The 21582-nt window shown below is 38.0% G+C and overlaps 1 protein-coding gene across 6 annotated transcripts in view; it reads left to right on the top strand.

The window, feature by feature from the left end:
* Positions 1–21582, top strand: part of GRID1 (glutamate ionotropic receptor delta type subunit 1) — a 687130-nt gene that overhangs the window by 567453 nt on the left and 98095 nt on the right. For all 6 annotated transcript variants that reach the window (XM_070782157.1, XM_070782155.1, XM_070782153.1 and 3 more), the window contains one exon: positions 412–550. In XM_070782157.1, the coding sequence (XP_070638258.1) occupies positions 412–550 (139 nt within the window). The remainder of the gene's footprint in view (positions 1–411; positions 551–21582) is intronic.

The following is a 21582-nucleotide window of genomic DNA, read 5'->3' as shown; positions in this document are numbered from 1 at the left end:
TTTACATTTACAGAGTTCCTGAGACTGTTTCATGTGAATTTAAAACGGATAGGGACCTTACATAGGGTTGCAACCCTGGAAATTCTCAACACAGTGAGGAGAATCTTCTAAGGGGAAGAGTTTGATATTCAGCACTCTACTGTTGGCATTTTCAAAAACATCCTATCACTAAAAGTGCCAAGCCTAGCTTTCCTGTATTTTGTGGTCCTCCACCCCTTTCTGAGGTTGCTGGTCCTAGGATTTTATTTCCGGAACTGTCCGAGTCCACCATAAGCAGCTGGCAGTCACTTTCTTGATCCTCAGCTCATCACCAGGGGTGGTTCCCTATGCCTGGCTGCAGGGCAGAGAATTTCTGGGGATAGGAGTGAGAGCAGAAACCCCAGACCAATCCCCTTTGCCTGTGTCCTGCAGGTGGAGAATCCTCAGCGAACTCCATGGCCATGAGAATTGTGATGGGCAGCTGGTGGCTCTTCACTCTTATCGTGTGTTCCTCCTACACAGCCAATCTCGCTGCCTTCCTCACGGTGTCCAGGATGGACAACCCCATAAGGTAAGATCCATTACTCCTTCCAGAAGGCTGTAAAGAGAGAATGCAGACCTGGCCATGGTGGCCTGGTGTCGTGGAGGCAGAGAAGGACTGCCTCTGGATCTGCAGTTTGATGGTAGTAATCTTTAATGCATGAGGACCTTCACTCCTGTTGGATTTTATTTTATGTACAATTAAATACATGCATAAATTCACTGACTAGTATTTCTCTGAACATTTAAATTCTACCTGTAACTAATAAGTCAAAAAATAAAAAAATCAGCAAATGAGATGTCCTCAGACATTTCAATATTGATTACAAACTTATTTAATCAAAATTTTCTAAACATTTCATTAAAACCACAAATCTAATACATTTCTCCAATTCTCCAATCTTCAAACATCTAAAAAAATATTTTTTAAAACATGCTAATTATTGTAGTGATTAGAAAATGTATTTCACTTACAGTTATAAAATTGTAAAATTATTGAAACCAAGAACTAAAAACGTTTCATTTTAACCAAAATGTTAAAAATAGGGCATAAAAGAATTAGTTCAACATAGTGAAATAACTCAGAAATGCCTTTGCTTTATAATCAGATTCTCACATACTGTGTGAATTACAAAAGAACTTGGATAAAATGAACATCTGCTGGCTATGTGGTTGCTGAACTGACCAGTGGCACAGATTTAGTCCACACTTCTTTGAGTGCAATATCAACCTCAATATCACTTCTTTCTTTATCCCTGATTATGCTTTTCTGTGTCCCTGCCTTCGGTAATTTCTCCTTTAATTCATCATACTTACTGTCATTATATCAATTCTTTTGATCCACGATCCTAGTCAAGTCATCCATACTCAACCAGCTTCGGTAGCTCCCAAGTGCCTATTTGAAAGAGGAGAGATTCCTTGATTAGGATTAAAAATTCAGAATGATATGGTCTAGTTTTAATTTTAATTGACATTTTTATTGAGAGAATTGTAGACTAACTTGCAATTATAAGTAATAATGCAGAGAGATCTCAGAATATCGTTTAGCCAGTTTCACCCAATGGTAGCATATTGCAAAACCAGGATATGTACATTGATCCAATTGACTGATTCTATTCAAATTTCTCATCTCATCCTTGTACTCATTTCTCTGTGTGTGTGTGTATGCATTTGATTCTGTACAGTCTTACTGTATACGTGGATTTTTGTATCCACCACCACAGTAAAGATACTAAGTATGATGATTTTGTTTCTACAAGAATTCCTTGTGTTGTTCTTTTATAACCACACCCACCTCCTTCGCACTTCTTTGCCTCTTGTCCCATTCTTAACACCTAGCAGACACTAATGTGCTCTCTGTCTCTGAAATTTGTCATTTCAAATATGTACTATATAAATAGAATCACACTTTTAGGATTAGCTTTTTCTTTCAGTATAATTCTCTGGAGATTCTTTCGAATTGTTATGTGTATTAATAGCTCATTGCTTTTTGTTGCTGAGTAGAATCCAATGTAACACAATTTGTTTAACAATCCCCCCATTGAAGGATATCTAGGTTTTTTCCAGTTTGGGGCAATTAAGAATAAAGCCATTGTGCATATTTGTGTGAAGGTTTTTGTGTGAACATGCATTTTCATTAATAGGTAATACATATCTAAGAATGCAATTGCTGTATCTCGTGGTAATAGCATGTTGAGTTTTATAAAAAAAATGATCAAACTGCTTTCTAGAGTAACTGTCACTTGAAATTACTACTATGGATGTAGAAATGATCTAGTTTCTTTGCATCTTTGCCAGTATTTAGTGTATCAGTATTTTTTTACTTTACCTTCTGGTAGTCATGATGTGGGAGAAGGCAATGGCACTCCACTCCAGTCCTCTTGCCTGGAAAATCCCATGGACAGAGGAGCCTGGTGGGCTGCAGTCCATGGGGTCGCTAGAGTCCGACACGACTGGGCGACTTCACTTTCACTTTTCACTTTCATGCATTGGAGAAGGAAATGGCAACCCACTCCAGTATTCTTGCCTGGAGAATCCCAGGGACGGGGGAGCCTGGTGGGCTGCCATCTGTGGCACAGAGTCGGACATGACTGAAGCGACTTAGCAGCAGCAGCAGCAGCAGTCATGATGTGATAGTGCACTGTGGCTTTTTGCTCCCCTAATGACTAATTATAGTGAATTCCTTTTCCTGTGCTTATTGCTATATTTTCTTTGATGAAATATATCTTTATGTATTTTGCCCATTTTCTCACTGGATTGTTTATTAACGTTGAATTTTGAAAGTTCTTTATATATTTTAGACACTGGTTCCTTGCCAGATGTATGGTTTGCAAATATTTCCCCCTGCTCTGAAGTTTGTTTTTCAAGTTCTTAACAAAGTCTTTCACAAAGAAAAGTTTGTAATTTTTATGAGGTTCAATTTACACATTTATTCTTTTGTGAATCATGCTTTTGGTGTTGTCTAACTCTGCCAGGTCGTAGACCTGAAGACAATCTTGGATATTTTGTTTGTTTTTCTGAAAGTTTTGTCATTTTCCGTTTTGTAAATTTGGATGTGAGGTTTCCATTTTTAAAATTCATCTGTGTAGTAAGACATTGAACAGGAATCATAAACAATTGGATGTGACCTGAATTTACTTTGCAAGTTTTTAGGGGTTTTTGGCAGCTTTGTATGCTGAGTATTTAAATCTGAATGACTTTGGTGATGGTAACACTCTTCAGGTTGCCTCTGGTCCCACTGTCCTCTACTTTATTACATGTGCTAGCTTCACACTTTCACATATTCACTTTTCACCATCAAATCATACAAGTTAGTATGCTGTGACAGAGAAGCATACTGGTTGACTCTTGGTGAGATAGCAAGACTTACACATCCATGCTATTCATTGTGTGGACCCAGACCAGTATTGCTGGCATAAGGCTCTCAGTCCTTACCTCAGATCTCACGAACCAGAATTTGTATCTAAGTAGGTCTCCAAGTGATTTTTATTCACATTAAAGTTTGGACAGCTCTGCCAACAATTAGAAAAAAAGTGATCTATGAAATCCTAATAGCCTGAAGTGATTGGCTGCAACTAACAAATGCATTTTAATAGAGCTATCCATCAGTTCCTGCCTTCAGGGTACCACAAACTGGAAAAGAAAGGTGGTGCATATTAATGGTACTCAAGAAAAAGAATATGAGACTTACTCCACATGCCATGATAAGTTATAGGTATCTGACTAGACCTCCTATCATTAACAGTTATAAAACTGGAAAAATCTGCTGTTTACAGCATTTTTAACATAAACACAGGTAGATTGCCAAATTCAGACTTAAACTGAAGAAAGTGGGGAAAACCATTAGACCATTCAGGTATGACCTAAATCAAATCCCTTATGACTATACAGTGGAAGTGAGAAATAGATTTAAGGGATTAGATCTGATAGACAGAGTGCCTGAGGAGCTATGGACAGAGGTTCATGACCATGTACAGGAAACAAGGATCAAGACCATCCTCAAGAAAAAGAAATGCAAAAATGCAAAATGGCTGTCTGAGGAGGCCTTACAAATAGCTGTTAAAAGCAAAGGAGAAAAGAAAAGATATATCCATTTAAATGCAGAGTTCCAAAGAATAGCAAAGAGAGATAAGAAAGCCTTCCTCAGTGATCAGTGCAAAGAAATAGAGGAAAACAATAGAATAGCAAAGACTAGAGATCTCTTCAAGAAAATTAGAGATACCAATGGAACATTTCATGTAAAGATGGGCTCAATAAAGGACAGAAATGATATGGACCTAACAGAAGCAGACGATATTAAGAAGAGGTGGCAAGAATACACAGAAGAACTATACAAAAAAGATCTTCATGACTCAGATAATCACGATGGTGTGATCACTCACCTATAGCCAGACATCCTGGAATGTGAAGTCAAGTGGGCCTTAGGAAGTATCACTACGAACAAAGCTAGTGGAGGTGATAGAATTCCAGCTGAGCTATATCAAATCCTAAAAGATGATGCTGTGAAAATGCTGCATTCAATATGTCAGCAAATTTGGAAAACTCAACAGTGGCCACAGGACTGGAAAAGGTCAGTTTTCATTCCAATCCCAAAGAAAGACAATGCCAAAGAATGCTTACACTACCGCACAATTGCACTCATCTCACACGCTAGCAAAGTAATGCTCAAAATTCTCCAAGCCAGGCTTCAGCAATATGTGAACCGTGAACTTCCTGATGTTCAAGCTGGTTTTAGAAAAGGCAGAGGAACCAGAGATCAAATTACCAACATCTGCTGGATCATCGAAAAAGCAAGAGAGTTCCAGAAAAACATCTATTTCTGCTTTATTGACTATGCCAAAGCCTTTGACTGTGTGGATCACAATAAACTGTAGAAAATTCTTCAAGAGATGGGAGTAGCAGACCACCTGACCTGCCTCTTGAGAAACCTGTATGCAGGTCAGGAAGCAACAGTTAGAACTGGACATGGAACAACAGACTGGTTCCAAATAGGAAAAGGAGTACGTCAAGACTGTATATCATCACCCTGCTTATTTAACTTATATGCAGAGTACATCATGAGAAACGCTGGGCTGGATGAAGCACAACTGGAATCAAGATTGCTGGGAGAAATATCAATAGCCTCAGATATGCAGATGACACCACCCTTATGGCAGAAAGTATAGAAGACCTAAAGGAGAAGGCAATGGCACCCCACTCCAGTACTCTTGCCTGGAAAATCCCATGGATGGAGGGGCCTGGTGGGCTGCAGTCCATGGGGTCGCTGAGGGTCGGACATGACTGAGCAACTTCACTTTCACTTTTCACTTTCATGCATTGGAAAAGGAAATGGCAACCCACTCCAGTATTCTTGCCTGGAGAATCCCAGTGACAGAGGAGCCTAGTGGGCTGTCATCTATGGAGTCGCACAGTCAGACACGACTGAAGTGACTTAGCAGCAGCAGCAAAGAGCCTCTTGATGACAGTGAAAGAGGAGAGTGAAAAGTTGGCTTAAAGCTCAGCATTCAGAAAACTAAGATCATGGCATCTGGTCCCCTCACTTCATGGGAAATAGTTGGGGAAACAGTGGAAACAGTGTCAGACTGTATTTTTTTGGGCTCCAAAATCACTGCAGATGGTGACCGCAGCCATGAAATTAAAAGACGCTTACTCCTTGGATGCACAGTTATGACCAGCCTAGACAGCATATTAAAAAGCAGAGACATTACTTTGCCAAGAAAGGTCCATCTAGTCAAGGCTATGGTTTTTCCAGTAGTCATGTATGGATGTGAGAGTTGGACTATAAAGAAAGTTGAGTGCTGAAGAATTGATGCTTTTGAACTGTGGTGCTGGAGAAGACTCTTGAGAATCCCTTGGACTGAAAGGAGATCCAACCAGTCCATTCTGAAGGAGATCAGCCCTGGGATTTCTTTGTAAGGACTGATGTTGAAGTTGAAATGCCAATACTTTGACCAACTGATGCAAAGTGCTGACTTATTTGAAAAGACCCTGATGTTGGGAAAGATTGAGGGCAGGAGGAGAAGGGGACGACAGAGGATGAGATGGTTCAATGGCGTCACCGACTCAATGGACATGAGTTTGGATATACTCCGGGAGTCGGTGATGGACAGGGAGGCCTGGCGTGCTGTGATTCATGGGGTTGCAAAGAGTTGGACCCGACTGAGCAACTGAACTGTGCTGAACTGAACAGGTAGATTGAGAAAGAAGGAAAAGATATACCATGCAAATTGTATATATAAGAGACTCTTATAAAAGTATAAGAGACCATCTCAATATTAGACAAAGTAGACTGCCGAGGACCAGCCCCGGCTGATCCAGGGTATTCGAAGGAGAGACGGCGTAGGCGAAGATCAGGAAACAATTGCTTAATTAAATGTTAATTAAGGATATAAAGAGTAATAGAATGAGGATAGCTCAGTAAAATTCAGTGAAGAAAAGAGGCTGAAATAAGGATAGCTCAGTGAGGAAATTCAGTGGAGAAAAGAGGCTGAATAATTCAGCCAGAAGGTAAGAGAAAGAACGACATGGTGAGACCAAGTTTTGGTGAACAAGGCCCCCCACTTTATTTTCCAAAGTAGTTTTTATACCTTAAGTTATGCATAGAGGATAATGGGGGAAGGGGTAGAGTCAGGCAGCAAGCCAGGCTTTCTTCCTGCAAACTTATCATATGCAAAAGCTTAGGTGATTTGCATCATCTTCTGGCCCAGAGGCCTGTTAACATTTTAAGACCCTTTCTTCAGAAAACTTATTTTTCTCTAAAGGTGATAAGTCAAGCGACACCCTCCAAAAGCATTAGATAAAGTTGCATTTGTACAGAGCAAAGGTGTGGTGGGCTATAACAAGAAAAAGAATTAACTCAAGGGTCCCAGGTTACAAACATTAAAGCTACTACTTATATTATATTAATTATATTATATTAATTATATTATATTTATTATTAATTATATTATATTAATATTATATTAATTATATACAATTATATTAATTATATTATATTATAATATATTATATTAATCAATACACTGCCAGGGACACAGCAGGTAAGGGATATGGAAACTTAGCAGCAAACATTGGCCCAACAAGTGAAAATCCCTTCACCAATACAATTTCTAATCAATCTTTTAACTACTCAAAAGAATCTGTGTTTACACAGTTTAGAACATCTCCTGCCTCTCACAGTTGGGAGGCTCTGAACAATCACATGTGGCCGGAAAAACCTATTCAGGCAGGCTAGAGGATTTCCAAAGGAGTTTGTAGGTTAAACACTGTCACACCCAGGAATTATTAACTGGAGCTGTAAGCTAACTTTTTTCAGAGAGGTAGTGGGGGACAGCCCCCCGTAAAGTCAGAGGTGTAGGTGAAAGCACAAAGCAGAAAGTAGGCAGGCTCTGGTTTTGGGGGTAGATTGCTCGAGAATTTCCAGGGAGACTCCTGAGGCTCGATCCCGCCTTTGCGTGTGCCGAGCCTCCTTCCTCATGACCTTTGTCATGGGCGGAGTTCCTCATGCTGGCTACCGGCAGTGATAGAATTCCAGTTGAGCTATTCCAGATCCTGAAAGATGATGCTGTGGAAAGTGCTGCACTCAATATGCAATATGCAATATGCACTCAATATGCAATATGCCGGCTCCCGGCAGTAGACTTTATGCCTTACAGTATTATAGGGGATGATAGCAATAAAAGAACAATTCCAAATATGTTTACACCATGTGACAAACATCCAAGTTTATGATATAAAATTTGATAAGTGTTTCCGCCCTTGGCTGGATCACTGGCCCGTCTTCACATTTCACCCCAGATGACTGTAGGTGTCCACATCAGAATGATACAGAGTTAGTAGCTTTTTCTGAGGAAATGCTATTCCAGTATCTCCTAACTTTTGTAGTTATTTGTTTTATATTTCTGAATTATTGTATCAGATCCGAGGCTCTATTATTATACAAAATGATTTTTTTAAATGAAAAATATAATAGGACAAATAGAAACATCTAATATAGTCCAAATTTTAATTTCATTCTCTTAGAACTTGACATAACGAATAAGCAAAAAAAAAAAAAAAAAAAACAACACCTTATAAGGCTGTATGCTGTGCTGTGCTTAGTCAGTCAGTCGTGTCCGTCAGTTGTCACCCCATGGACTGTAGCCTGCCAGGCTCCTGTGTCCATGGGAATCCTCCAGGCAAGAATACTGGAGCTGGAGCATGCTGCCATGCCCTCCTCCAGAGGATCTTCCCAACCCAGGGAGCACATCCAGGTCTCCCCCATCGCAGGAGGATTTTTTACCATCTGTGCCACCAGGGAAACCCTAGTAAGGTTGTGGAAGATCTAAATAATGCTGTCAACCCATGTGACATAATTGGCGTTTACAGAACACTGCCCAACAATTGCAGAGCACACATCTTTTTCAAGTATGCATTCACCAAGACGCAGCGTTCATTGGGCCATGGAGTTAAATCTCAGTCACAGTTAATTTCAAAATCTGACGAAGTATGTTCTAGCACTATAATTAAGTTAAAATAGAAATCATTTAGAAAAAACTAGAAAATTCCCAGTGAAATTTAAATAGCATAATTTTAAACCTATGGGTCAAAGAAAAAAATCGTAAATGTAAAAACATACTTCTAAGTAAGTGATAATGAAAATACAACATATCAAATGTGTGGAATGCAGGTAAAACCATGCTTAAAGGAATGTTTATAGCCTTAAATGCCTAATAAGTAACAAAAAATGCTTAAATTTGAGATTCTTAGTTTCCCTCTCAAAAAAGATTAAAAAAATAAGAACAGGCTAAACTCAAAGCAACTTTTAAGAAAGACATAGAGTATGTTTAACAACATAGAAAATTAGCAAAGTCTTAATTTGATTTGGTTGCTTGATAAGTTTAATAAAGCTAATAAACCTCGAGCAAGATTATTCAAGAAAAATTAGAGAAAACTGAAAGTATTAATATCAGGATTGAAAGTGGGGATTTCACCATAGATCTTTTAAACATTAAGTGAATAGTAAGATGATATTATGAACACCTTTGTCCCAGTAAATTTAACAGCTTAATGAAATGGATACATTTGTTTAAAAACAGTTTATGAAAACTGATTAAAAAAAAGAAAATATGAATATTGATAAATCTATTAAAGATATTAGATTTGTAAGCCTCACTACAAATGAAATTCCAGGCCCAGATGGCATCAATGGTGTGTTCTAGCCAACACTCAATTAAATAACACTAATTGTAAACTCTTTCAGAAGATAGGGGAGAAAATGTTTTTTAATTCATTTAACGAAACTGATATAAATTCTGATACCAAAAGCCAAAATGATATTACAAGAAAAGAAAGTCACTGCCCAATATCCCCTATGAACTTAGATGTAATATCCTCACCAAAATGGTAGCACATTGAATCTACAAACATATAAACAGGATAATACATCATATTCCACCACAGTCTTATCCTTGGAATATAACTTGTTTCAGTATTTGAGAGCCAATTAATGTGATTCACCACAAAAAAAATCAAGGACAAAAATCACATATGTGATCACCTCAAATGATGCAGAAAATAATCTGACAAAATAAATTCCCATTCATGTTTAATGAATAAATATATAAAAAGAAATTTCCATACCCTGATAACAGGGACAAACAGATAACTGACTAGTAACAACAGATTTAATGATGCTTTTTCCCTAACATAATATTTCAGGCCCTTGTGTGGCCAACAAGCAATAAAAGAAGTGAAGTTGTATAGACGTGAGAAGGGTCTTCCCTGGTGGCTCAGACAGTAAAGAATCTACCTGTAATGCAGAAGACCCGGGTTCGATCCCTGGGTCGGAAAGATCCCCTAGAGAAAGGAATGCAACCCACTCCAGTATTCCTGTCTGGAGAATCCCATGGACAGAGGAACCTGGTGGGCCACAATCCTTGAGATTACAAAGAGCTGGACATGACTGCACCACAGACACTTTCACTTTCACAGACTTGAGAAATTCCACTATTTTCTGATGACATCATCATCTTTGTGAAAAATCCTAACAGTCTTCTAATAAAATTGTCTAATAAATAAATCTTCATAAGTTTCCAGAAACAAAATTCCTATATAAAAACCAATTATGTTTTTACCTACTAGTAAACCAACAATTGGAAGACAAATTAAAAAAAAAATTACAATATTCCCAAAGGTATAAAGTTCATAGGAATATTTTTTAAAGTGTATAAATATTAAACTCTTAGCAGAAAATTTAGTGGAAAATGTCATCAAGAAAAATTAAAAATCTAAATAAGTGGAAAGATATCCAATATTCATGGATTTGAATTCTCAATACTGTTGAGAGGGCGAATCTTCCTAATTGAGCTACAGGTTCAATACAATATCCATTAAAACTCCAGCAGACTTCAGAACACAGAACTGGAAAAGATGAATGAGGAACAGAATTTTGAAAAAGAACAAAGTTGGAAGACTGGCACTACGTGATTTCTGACTTTCTACAAAGCTGTAGGGGCATTCTGCATGTCCTCTGTCTGCTGCTGCTGCTGCTGCTAAGTCGCTTCAGTCGTGTCCGACTGTGCGACCCCATAGACGGCGGCCCACTAGGCTCCCCGGTCCCTGGGATTCTCCAGGCAAGAACACTGAGTGGGTTGCCATTTCCTTCTCCAATGCATGAAAGGGAAAAGTCAAAGTGAAGTCGCTCAGTCGTGTCCACTCTTAGCGACCCCATGGTCTGCAGCCTACCAGGCTCCTCCGTCCATGGGATTCTCCAGGCAAGAGTACTGGAGTGGGGTGCCATTGCCTTCTCCCGTCCTCTGTCTAACTGTATTTAATCTTTTTTCTTAGTGCTCTTGCTTTCCTGGCTTCACAGTGCTCCTTGAAGATTACAGTTAATTTTCTGCTCCATGGCCTTCACTAAGCTAGTTATTTTTGGAATGCTCTTCCATGCTTTTGACCTAGCCAACACTGACTCATTTTTCAAGTCTCTACTCAAATGTCACCTCTTCATAGTGGCCCTTCCTGGGTACTCCTCAAATTACATCACCCTTTTCTGTTTTTCTCTTTCATATACTTCAGTACTTTTCTTTCTTAGCAATTGTCACATCGTGTATAAATGAGTTTATGTGTTTACTGTTTGCTACGATGCATCCATCTTTCTAGATCAGAAATTCCTTGGATCTGGATACTGAGTTTGTTTGTTCCCCATTGTATAACCAACCCTTGGCACAGTGTCTAGCACAGGTGAGCTGCCATAACAAAATATCATAGACCGGGTGACCTAAACAATACAAATTTATTTCTCACAGCTCTAGGGGCTGGGAAGTCCAAGATCTCAGTGCCAGCGGGTTGGTTCTTGGTGAGAGTCTTCTTCCAGGGCTTGCAGATGACCTTCTTCTCTCTGTGTGATGGAGAGAGAGGGACCACTGGTCTCTTTTCTTTTTGTATAAGGTCACTGATCTCATCAAGGGGCTCCACCCTCATGACCCTGTAGTAGTGTAGTGTAGTGTTAGTTAGTCATGTCTGACTCTGTGCGACCTCATGGACTGTAGCCCGCCAGGCTCCTCTGTCCATGGGATTCTCCAGGCAAGAGTACTGGAGTGGATTACCATTTCCTTCTCCTGAGGATCCTCCCAACCCAGGGACTGAACCTGGGTCTTCTGTGTTGCAGGCAGATTCTTTACCATCTGAGCTACAGACCCACCTCCAAATATCATCACATCAGAGATGAGGGATTCAGCAGGTGAATTTGAGGGGAGAGCCAGGACACAGCATTCAGTCCATAGCGTAAACTATGCATGCCTAATATATAGTAAATGACTGAATTAATTTTGAAGGAAAATTTGTTCTCTTTGTTAATATATAGGGAATGGGGAACTTTGAGTCGGATTAGTCAAGATATAGAGTTTAGCTCAGCAACAAAATGTCCCTTCCTGGTGTCAAACCTATCTGAAGTTGAATGAACACCCTTGGGAGATGATGAACTGCACACCCCTAGGAGTGTGTCTGCAGCAGCTGGGGATGAGGAAAGTCACTCCTAAACTCTGATGTAATATGTTCTGTGCTCCCTGTACTTTGGGTCACACTCCATGTATAGATCTGTATGGAAAGGAGCTGGCTTTGTTTTCTGTTTGTTTTTCTTTCTTTATTTTTATCTTGAGGGCAAAGGCTTATGTTAGATATACAAGTCTGTCTCCTGCTGGGGAAAATGTTAATAGAATACCTTTTACTAAAGGTCACATTGGAGATTTTCTGTATCTTTGATTTTTTTCTCATTGTCCTTTTTATTCCTCTGCTGCTCCTGTACTCATGGACCCATCAGCATCGCAGGAAATGCAGCCTGCAGTCTGTGCGCTGCTTCACGTTGGAACCATGCGATTCCTGGATTGAAAAGCTCCAGATTTTTATGGCTGTGATAAATCATCCACAGGCACAAACTGGCTGTAGCATTTGTATTCAGACTCAGGCTTATGAGTGTGCAATGTATTAGCAAACTTGATATAATTCAGGAAAACTGGTTTCATGAGGGGGAAATGAATTGTACCACTCCTGTAATAGGGTGCATTTTTGTTTCTTTCCTGTCACCTCCAGAGCTAAAGCATCATGTGGTGAAAGAAACATGAAAGGCTTGGAACCCAGTTTGCTGAAGCCGGTGTTGGGATCCTAAATAAATGTAGAGACAGGGCTTCCTCAGGCTTATTGTATAGACTGTTCAAGAAGATGATCCTTCTCTATGGCTACCCTAAAGCGTCATGCCCCAGGGACTCAAATTGCAATTTCTCACACCTTCTGATTTTGAAAACTAGACTATGTTCTTGAATGGTTTTAAGTTTCCAGGAAAATTGAGTGGAAAGTATAGAGAGTTTCCAAATACCCTCTCCCCCAATTTCCCCAATTATTATTCAGCTCAGTTCAGTTCAGTTGCTCAGTCGTGTCTGACTCTTTGCGACCCCATGGACTGCAGCATGCCAGGCCTCCCTGTCCATCATCAACTCCTGGAGTTCACTCTAACTCATGCCTATTGAGTCGGTGATGCCATCCAACCATCTCATCCTCTGTCGTCACCTTTTCCTCCTGCCCTCAATCTTTCCCAGCATCAGGGGCTTTTCCAATGAGTCAGCTCTTTGCATCAGGTGGCCAAGGTATTGGGGTTTCAGCTTCAACATCAGTCCTGCCAATGAATATTCAGGACTGATTTCCTTTAGGATGGACTGGTCGGATCTCCTTACAATCCAAGGGACTCTCAAGAGTCTTCTCCAACACCACAGTTCAAAAGCATCAATTCTTTGGTACTCAGCTTTCTTTATAGTCCAACTCTCACATCCATACATGACTACTGGAAAAACCATAGCCTTGACTAGATGGACCTTTGTTGGCAAAGTAACGTCTCTGCTTTTTAATATGCTGTCTAGGTTGGTCATAACTTTTCTTCCAAGGAGAAACTGTCTTTTAATTTCATGGCTGCAGTCACAGTCTGCAGTGATTTTGCAACCCCCCAAAATAAAGTCTGACACTGTTTCCACTGTTTCTCCATCTGTTTGCCATGAAGTGATGGGACCAGATGCCATGATCTTTGTTTTCTGAATGTTAAGCTTTAAGCCAACTTTTTTACTCTCCTCTTTCACTTTCATCAAGAGGCTCTTTAGTTCTTCTTCACTTTCTGCCATAAGGGTAGTGTCATCTGCATATCTTAGTTTATTGATACTTCTCCCAGCAATCTTGATTCCAGCTTGTGCTTCTTCCAGCCCAGCGTTTCTCATGATGTACTCTGCATATAAGTTAAATAAGCAGGGTGACAATATACAGCCTTGATGTACTCCTTTTCCTATTTGGAACCAGTCTGTTGTTCCATATCCAGTTGTTCTAACTGTTGCTTCCTGACCTGCATACAGATTTCTCAGGAGGCAGGTCAAGTAGTCTGGTGTTCCCATCTCTTTCAGAACTATTATTATTATTTTGCATTAATGTGGTACATTTGCTGAGCTGACAGTGATACATTGTTATTCACTGAAGGTCATAGTCTACCTAGGGCTCATTCCTGTATTGTGCCATACGTAGATTTTGATAAATGTATAATGAGATGTATCCAGTATCATGGTAGCACACAAATAGCTTCACTGTACTAAAAGTTCCCTGTTCTCTATTCATCCCGTCCTCTTTCTCTTTGAATTTCACTTTTTATTTTATTTATTTATTTTTATTTCTTGGCTGCACTTCAAGGCATGTGGGATCTTGGTTCCCCAGCCAGGGCTCGAACCCATGCCCCCTGCATTGGAAGCTCAGTGGGTCATCAGGGAGGTGTCCTGAATGTTATGTGTAACTGAGCAGAAACTGAGATCCTTCTAAATACCTACCTATTCCATACTCTCCAGACAACTCTGTAAGTAGATTATTTCCCTTTTACCTCCAAAATTTCTCGAATGGGTGTCATTTCTGTATTCTTTCTGCCATATCCAGGTCTTGATAACCATTAGTTTATTACAGCAACCTTCTTTTTCTTTCTTGGAGAATTCTTTCAAGCCAGAGAGAAACTGTGTTGCCAGCAGAAGCATCTTTGTAAAATAAATTCTGATCAAGTCAGTCCTTCGCTTTTAAACTTCCAATGGTTCTGCATAGATTTCAAGTTAACAGTTCAGCTTCTTAACACATTATCTTCACTTAACTTCAGCCACCTCTCCAGATTCAACTTTATAACTATATATGTTTCATTTTTTCTCAAATTGCTTAACCTTGGTGGGTATGTCAATGTATATACTTCAAGTACTTACCTAGTGTACGAGTTTATTTTCTTTAAGATGCAGGTTTTAAAAAATCTTGTATGGTTTTCCTTCCCTTTTTTTCATGGCAGCTTCCTTATAGAACTTCTTAAACTGAATTTTAGCTGTTGATTTTTTTTGTTCTTTTTGTGTTTCTATCATCAGACTGATTAAATTGAGTTGTTACTTTTCATTTATGTCTCCTACACTAGACCATGAACTCTTTGAGAGTAGAAACATTCATATTAGGATTCTCCGTCATAAGTAAAGGACTTGGCATTTAGCTAGAACTTAGTAGAGTTGGACAAATGCTTGAATGAATGGATAAGGGAACAGACTCAGGTGACCTAGAATTAGTAGGAAAATAATAATGAAGATGAGCATTTGGGAGCTGGAGGAAGAAATGGCTGGATGTAGAAATAAAGTAGTGAAAACAAGGCTGCTGGTAAAACCAGGGAGAAAAATATGTTGCTGATAATGAGCTCCTCAATGGGCTTTTATATTGTCACGTGGCACATTTGGGTACCAGCAAGGCTCTATCAAGCACTACCAAGAACGAGAGGGATACAGTGACAATTTGAAGTGAGATCACCCAGTGTACAATAGGACCCCGATTCCAGGATCCTCAGCAGTGGAAATGAGATAGTTTCACTGAACTGGTGATTGCTCTTAGTGTTCAGTGACTATGGAACCATCCATCTTCCAGCCAATCCATAGTATTGGTTCTTGGTATTCAGTAACCCAAGAACACGTGGGTTTCTTTTTTTTTATTTTTTAAACTGTCATTAATGGTTGTGTTTAGGTTTTAATTTCTGCTTATTAAGCAACATATTCATTCTTAAATATACAAATCATAATTACTAAAAAATACAGCATCTCCCTAAAAAGTGAGTGTCTTGTTATAACTAGCTAATGTTGCTTTGTAAACCCAAAACCTTTTAGTAAGTTTATATAAAAACTCTCATAAAGTTTTAAAAACATCTGTGATAAACCTCACACAATGCAGTAATACCCACAGAGAGTTGCTGAGAGTAGTTTCTTTTTTTTTTTTTTTGAGAGTAGTTTCTTATTGCCTTCAAGGTCCATAACTCTGTTTTAAGATTATGGAAGGTCATTCATTTTGTTTCAATAAACTTAATATAGACTTAACTAAATCCCCTAACAGAAGTTAATGGTTCTTAATTATATGATGCAATTTTTTTTTAAAGAAGGCACTATTATTGCTAAAATTGTCCAATTTTATATGACAGTAAAATTAAAGATGACACAGCAAAGATGGAAAAATACCCCTTGAATTGGTTTTCACTTCTCTGTGTACCTGGACTTCTTCCAACAAGCCCAGGTCAAGTGTTTAGAGAGTAACCAGGGCATTTAAATATAAATCATAACTACTAAAGGATATGGCATCTCCTTAGAAAGTGAGTATCTTATTATGGCATATTTGGGGCCATGTGGTTCTGTTCACATTTTAATTGTTATAGAAAGAAAATAATGTGTTTATAATGCAAGTTATGAGAAGTTTGGGGGAAAGAGAAATTGTCTTACTGAAATTTATTATAATAGACACAAAATAGAAAAAGAGCTAGGCATAACTTGGCAGTTATCTAGGATTATAAGAAATCTCTAAGGTCTTTAAGTAATAAATGATTTAAATATTAAAATGATAATTGTCTCATCACAAGTGATCCCAGTGAGGAACGGATAGCAAACTGATGCTCAGGGCATCTCCCATGGGGTCAGGTGGCTCAAAGACAAGTACAGAAGTTAGAGATAGTACACAGGATACTAAGATAGGCATGTCACTTGAGAACATTTGCAGGTAGGACCAAGTTGCAGAATTAGCTTCAACTAGGGAAAAATGCTGAAGAAAACAAAGGTAGAGTTTAGGTAGAATTAATTTCTAAACTCTAGTTTTGATTTTGAAGCTATCACAAAGAAAGGTGGTCTGAATGGATGACGAAGCAGAATCACTGCTGCAATATGGGAATCACGGGATTTCAGCACTGTGCTAGCATAGTAGCTTGCTGTCTGTGTGGTCTTAGATGGTCACTTCATAGATCAGAGTCTTAGCTTTCTCTTCTCCAAAACAGACAGAAACCTACCGGTTCAGTGATGTGTTGTGTCAGTTAATTAAGTTGAACTTTATTAAATCCAGCATGGTGTTGGCATTCAGTTGGTCCTCAATCAATCAGTCGTCTTTCCCTTGATGCCTTTTAAATCTTGCTTCCAGACTGAATTGAATAACTATCCCAAGACACTGGAAATCTGCAGATATATATGCGAGTGTACTGCTTATAATATTTAAAAATGAAAATAGTATCAGATTCTTGATGATGGTTAAATATCTAACCTTTTGAAAAACAGTTGGATTTTTTATTTGGTAGGTTAGTGAATTAGATGTGCAACTATGGCAAAATTTATAAATGGTTAATTTGAAAAGAGACCCTTGGATTCTTAGAAAGGAAAACGTGATTCCGAGAAGGTGGTACCGACTCCCCCAAAACAAATCATATTGGGTTAAGCTAGCCTCTTTCAATTTGTGTTTGATTGTGTTTGGCACATTAGATTTGCAAATTAGAATAATGGTATATTATATCTTAATTTAAGCAATGTATTTGGTGGGCTTATATAGTAACCTTGTGAATAAGATGAAAATGTGGTTTATAGTTAGATAGATTTTAGTTTGGTTTAAAAATGTCCCAAACTGTTAATAAAATATTTGATTTGACTTGGCAGATGGTTGCCTGGTTGAGAGGCATAAAGTTCTGACCTTGGAACCACTGTATTCAATAATCATCAAAGACATATTAAGTCATACTAATCAAAGACATATGAATCAATTTCCCAGAGGAAATAAAATTTCAAGGACATATACTATGTTTTATTATGAAGTTTATTAAAAATATATATTCATTAAAGACAAATGCACAAATCAAAGTACAAAAATACAAGACTGTGCATGTTAATGTATACTTATTTTATTGCAGATTTAATTCATGGCAAATTCAAATAGGTATAGTTTATTAAAATCTTTCTCTTTAAGATAATTTTGAAAAGTAGAGTGTTGTTCCTGCTGATGATATTTTTGAAAATCCTTTTTATATGCAGTTTTTTCCATATTTGGGATTTTATTGTTAATTTAACTCTTGATTGGTTGAAGTACATTTTTAATAGGGGTTTCAACAACAGACGATAGGCATTTTCTTTTCAAAACTGCTTCGTTTCTGGTTCTTCAGCTGTGAAGGACAACTCAGTGGATCCACATGTGTATTCACTACCATCTAGACTGCACCTCAGATGCAGCTTTAATTTTCTTCCTTTGGATTTGTCCTGCTCCCCGTTTTTTAAGCTCGAATTTTAGGGTTTTGACGGATTTATGTTGGTATGTGCACAAAGAGTGTAGATTTATTTTAATTGGTTTTCCTTTGAATGGGATGAACCCTTTCTACTTTCCTGTTCTTACATTTTGTTGTTTTGTTGTATTTTACGATTTTTTTTAAGTGCAACTTTGGCTATTATTTCCACCATACATGTTGACTTGTATCGTAGTAACTCGTGTGTTCTTTTACTCTGGATTCAGAGCCATCTTTTGAACTGTGTTCTTCATACAGTTTATCCTATGTTCTCTGCTGTCAACATGGATTTCATCTCAGCAATTACAGCTTTTCATCTGCAGTTCTTTATTTTATAAACCTTTTTCCTTTATAATCACCCTGTTGACTTTTCACTGCTTAGTTTTCTATGAAAACTCTTTTCTTCTCAGGCTTTCTGTACCAGCTCCAAAAATGTTTGCAAAGGAAGAGTGCATTTTCTGTTTTACAGAATTGTAATTTTTGAGTGATTGTGACATTTTATCCTTTTCCATGGTTATTTTACTAGGAAGTTGGGAAACCAGTGATGTTAGACAGAAACTGTCTTCAGTCGAAACATCTTAGGATGGTTAATATGTTGACTGATAGAATCAAGATGCTAAATGATATCAACAAGATGGAACAAAGTGCTGAAACCAACAAGCTGGATAAATGAAATCTGACAGGCTGCCTAAAAATAATCAGCTGCTTGTGTACAGGACAGAAAGGGGGATGCCTGACTGGGTGTATTTCCAGCTTACACATTCAGCTCACTGCTCTGCTCATTCTCCTGACCTTCCCAGCCAATCTCATTCATTCTGAAGGCTTCAATTACCACCGGATGCAGAAGATGCGACATTTGTGGCCCTGGTCCAGGCCAAGCACCTCAAGTCAACTTCCCCCAAACCATCCCACCAACATTATTCACTTGTTGAAGAGCATCACCATCCACCAGGTCACTCAGTCGTCCTTAACCCAACCTGTCCCCCTTTCCCACAGGAAATCATTTGCCACCTATAGATTCAGTGTACCTCATTATTATTTCTCAGACTCTTCCTTCTTCACTGAACTTTTGGATCAAGGGTTCATACACGTGAATGACTTCCTCCCTGTGTGTTTAAATCCATCTTTTTGCTTTCCTTTTATCCATTTCCTTCTCAGCATCTTTTTTAAAAGACGAATTTGATCATGTTATTTCCCATTTCCACCCTACTCTAAAAAGTCTGTTAGTGATTTTCTGCTAGAAGTAAGCTCTTTTAGAAATCACTGAAGGCAAGAACATTATCGTGGCCTGCCTTTGCAGCCTCACTCTTCTCCATTTCTTCTCATTCATGTTTTAATCACAACAAATTGTCTCTGTCCTTTTGCATCATTTTTTCCATCATGGAATACTAACCCTCATCTTCCTGGAAAATTCATAATTTTCTATTTGAGAATCTGTCCTCTATGAATCCTTCTGTGATCTCCCTGACTCTGAACAATCCTATTTTTCTATCCTTTTCCAGAACTTTACACATATCAGTATTAATGGCCAACTCCCTCTGTGCTTAGTCACTCAGTTGTGTCCGACTCTTTGCGGACTGAAGTCCGCCAAGCTCCTCTGTCTGTGGGGATTGTCCAGGCAAGAATACTCTAGTGGGTAGCTGGAGAAGGCAATGGCAACCCACTCCAGTCCTCTTGCCTGGAAAATCCCATGGACGGAGGAGCCTGGTGGGCTGCAGTCCGTGGGGTCGCTAAGAGTCGGACACGACTGAGCGACTTCACTTTCACTTTTCCCTTTCATGCATTGGAGAAGGAAATGGCAACCCACTCCAGTGTTCTTGCCTGGAGAATCCCAGGGATGGCAGAGCCTGGTGGGCTGCCGTCTGTGGGGTTGCACAGAGTCAGACACGACTGAAGCAACTTAGCAGCAGCAGCAGCAGCAGCAGCCTTTCCCTGCTCCAAATTGTATCATTGATATACTGTGTTTCCTATACAGTATATTAATATTTAAATATTTAACATTTAAATATTTTAGTATTTAAATATTCCTGTGTTTTTGAATACAGTTATTTTACTGTCGGTGTATCAGTCAACTTCAAGTTAGTTTCTCCTGCTCCTGACACACATTCAGCATCTGTTCTTTGGGACACTACTCTTCCAGGCCTGGTAAAATAGTCTTTTCTTTTTGAATTGTTCTTGAACTTTTCTAATTTAGTTGGTGTTCCTTTCTTTAAACTTCCTTGTCACACTGTCCTTTTCTGGTATGTGGTGCTTCGTTGTCATTGCCGCATGAGTCTTAAAAGAATAGTTGTTGTATTCTTTTTGATAAGTGTGTCTTATACTTACCATAAAAATTCAGGTAAAAATACTAACCATCACTAAAATTCCTCCCCTTCCCTCTAAAATAATCAATATTTTCATTTGTAGAAAATAAGTTTAGGTGTCTGGCTCTGCATATTTATGAATATAAAGAGGTAATCTAGGAAACGATGGGATCATATGGTCAAATTTATTTTTATTAAAAAATTACATTTTACACTAATTTTTTTCTTGACTTTGAAGAAAAATGAAGAAAGTACAACTAAAGATATTCCTGAAATTTGATAAATATTTATTTATAGCAGGAAATATTAGTTGCTAAATTATTCTTTGTAATTATAAAGTCAAATCTGAAAAACTCAAGGAATCCGAGTACTTTATAACCATCTCCTTCAACTAGTTGAATCTCTAATTTCTACTATGAAAAGAAGAGAAATACCATAAACAGATATTCTCTCCATTTCCCTGAGCATTACTTTTCATTTTTAAAATTAATTATTATATTTACATGGTAAAAATTATGACATTTGCATTACTTTTCTGTAACCACATAACTCAGGATTACCAAATGTTAGTTCTGTAAGTTCATGAATTCAGGATTTGCTTAATATGTGAGTGTAGTTCACATCTCATTAGTTATCTTGGGTTTTGTACAAAACATTTAAATTGTGAACATAAATAAAAAAATAATATAACAAAGACTTATGCCCCACCACCCAAATGTAGCAAATGTTACTTAATCAGTTTGTTTCAAATTATGTTTTTGAAATAAAATCTTATAGACACAGTTGAACACACAGTTTCATTATCTTTTATTCTACCCAGATGCATTTGTAACATGAATTCAGAGTTTTTTGAGTTTACATATATATGTATGTGTATACATAATTTTATCATATACAATATGCATCTATAAATAAAAAATAGTATTATTTTCATATATTTGATATCTTAATATATTCATATCTCTATATTTAACATTCAGTGTAATATTTTTATTACCTTCCAATATATGTGGATAGTATTATAGCATATAATCTGTCTACAGTAGAAGATCTTCTGTGTATTGTCTTTTACAATCAATATTTTATGCATAGAGTTTTAGTCCATTTATTTAGACACCCATATGATGGAGTGTATTTTAATTATTAAGCATGTATTTACCTATCTCCCCACTA

The sequence above is a fragment of the Bos indicus genome, chromosome 28 (assembly GCF_029378745.1).
Source record: "Bos indicus isolate NIAB-ARS_2022 breed Sahiwal x Tharparkar chromosome 28, NIAB-ARS_B.indTharparkar_mat_pri_1.0, whole genome shotgun sequence".
Lineage (NCBI taxonomy): Eukaryota > Metazoa > Chordata > Mammalia > Artiodactyla > Bovidae > Bos > Bos indicus.
The sequence above is the reverse complement of the archived record's forward strand: the minus strand, read 5'-3'. Positions and strand labels throughout refer to the sequence as shown.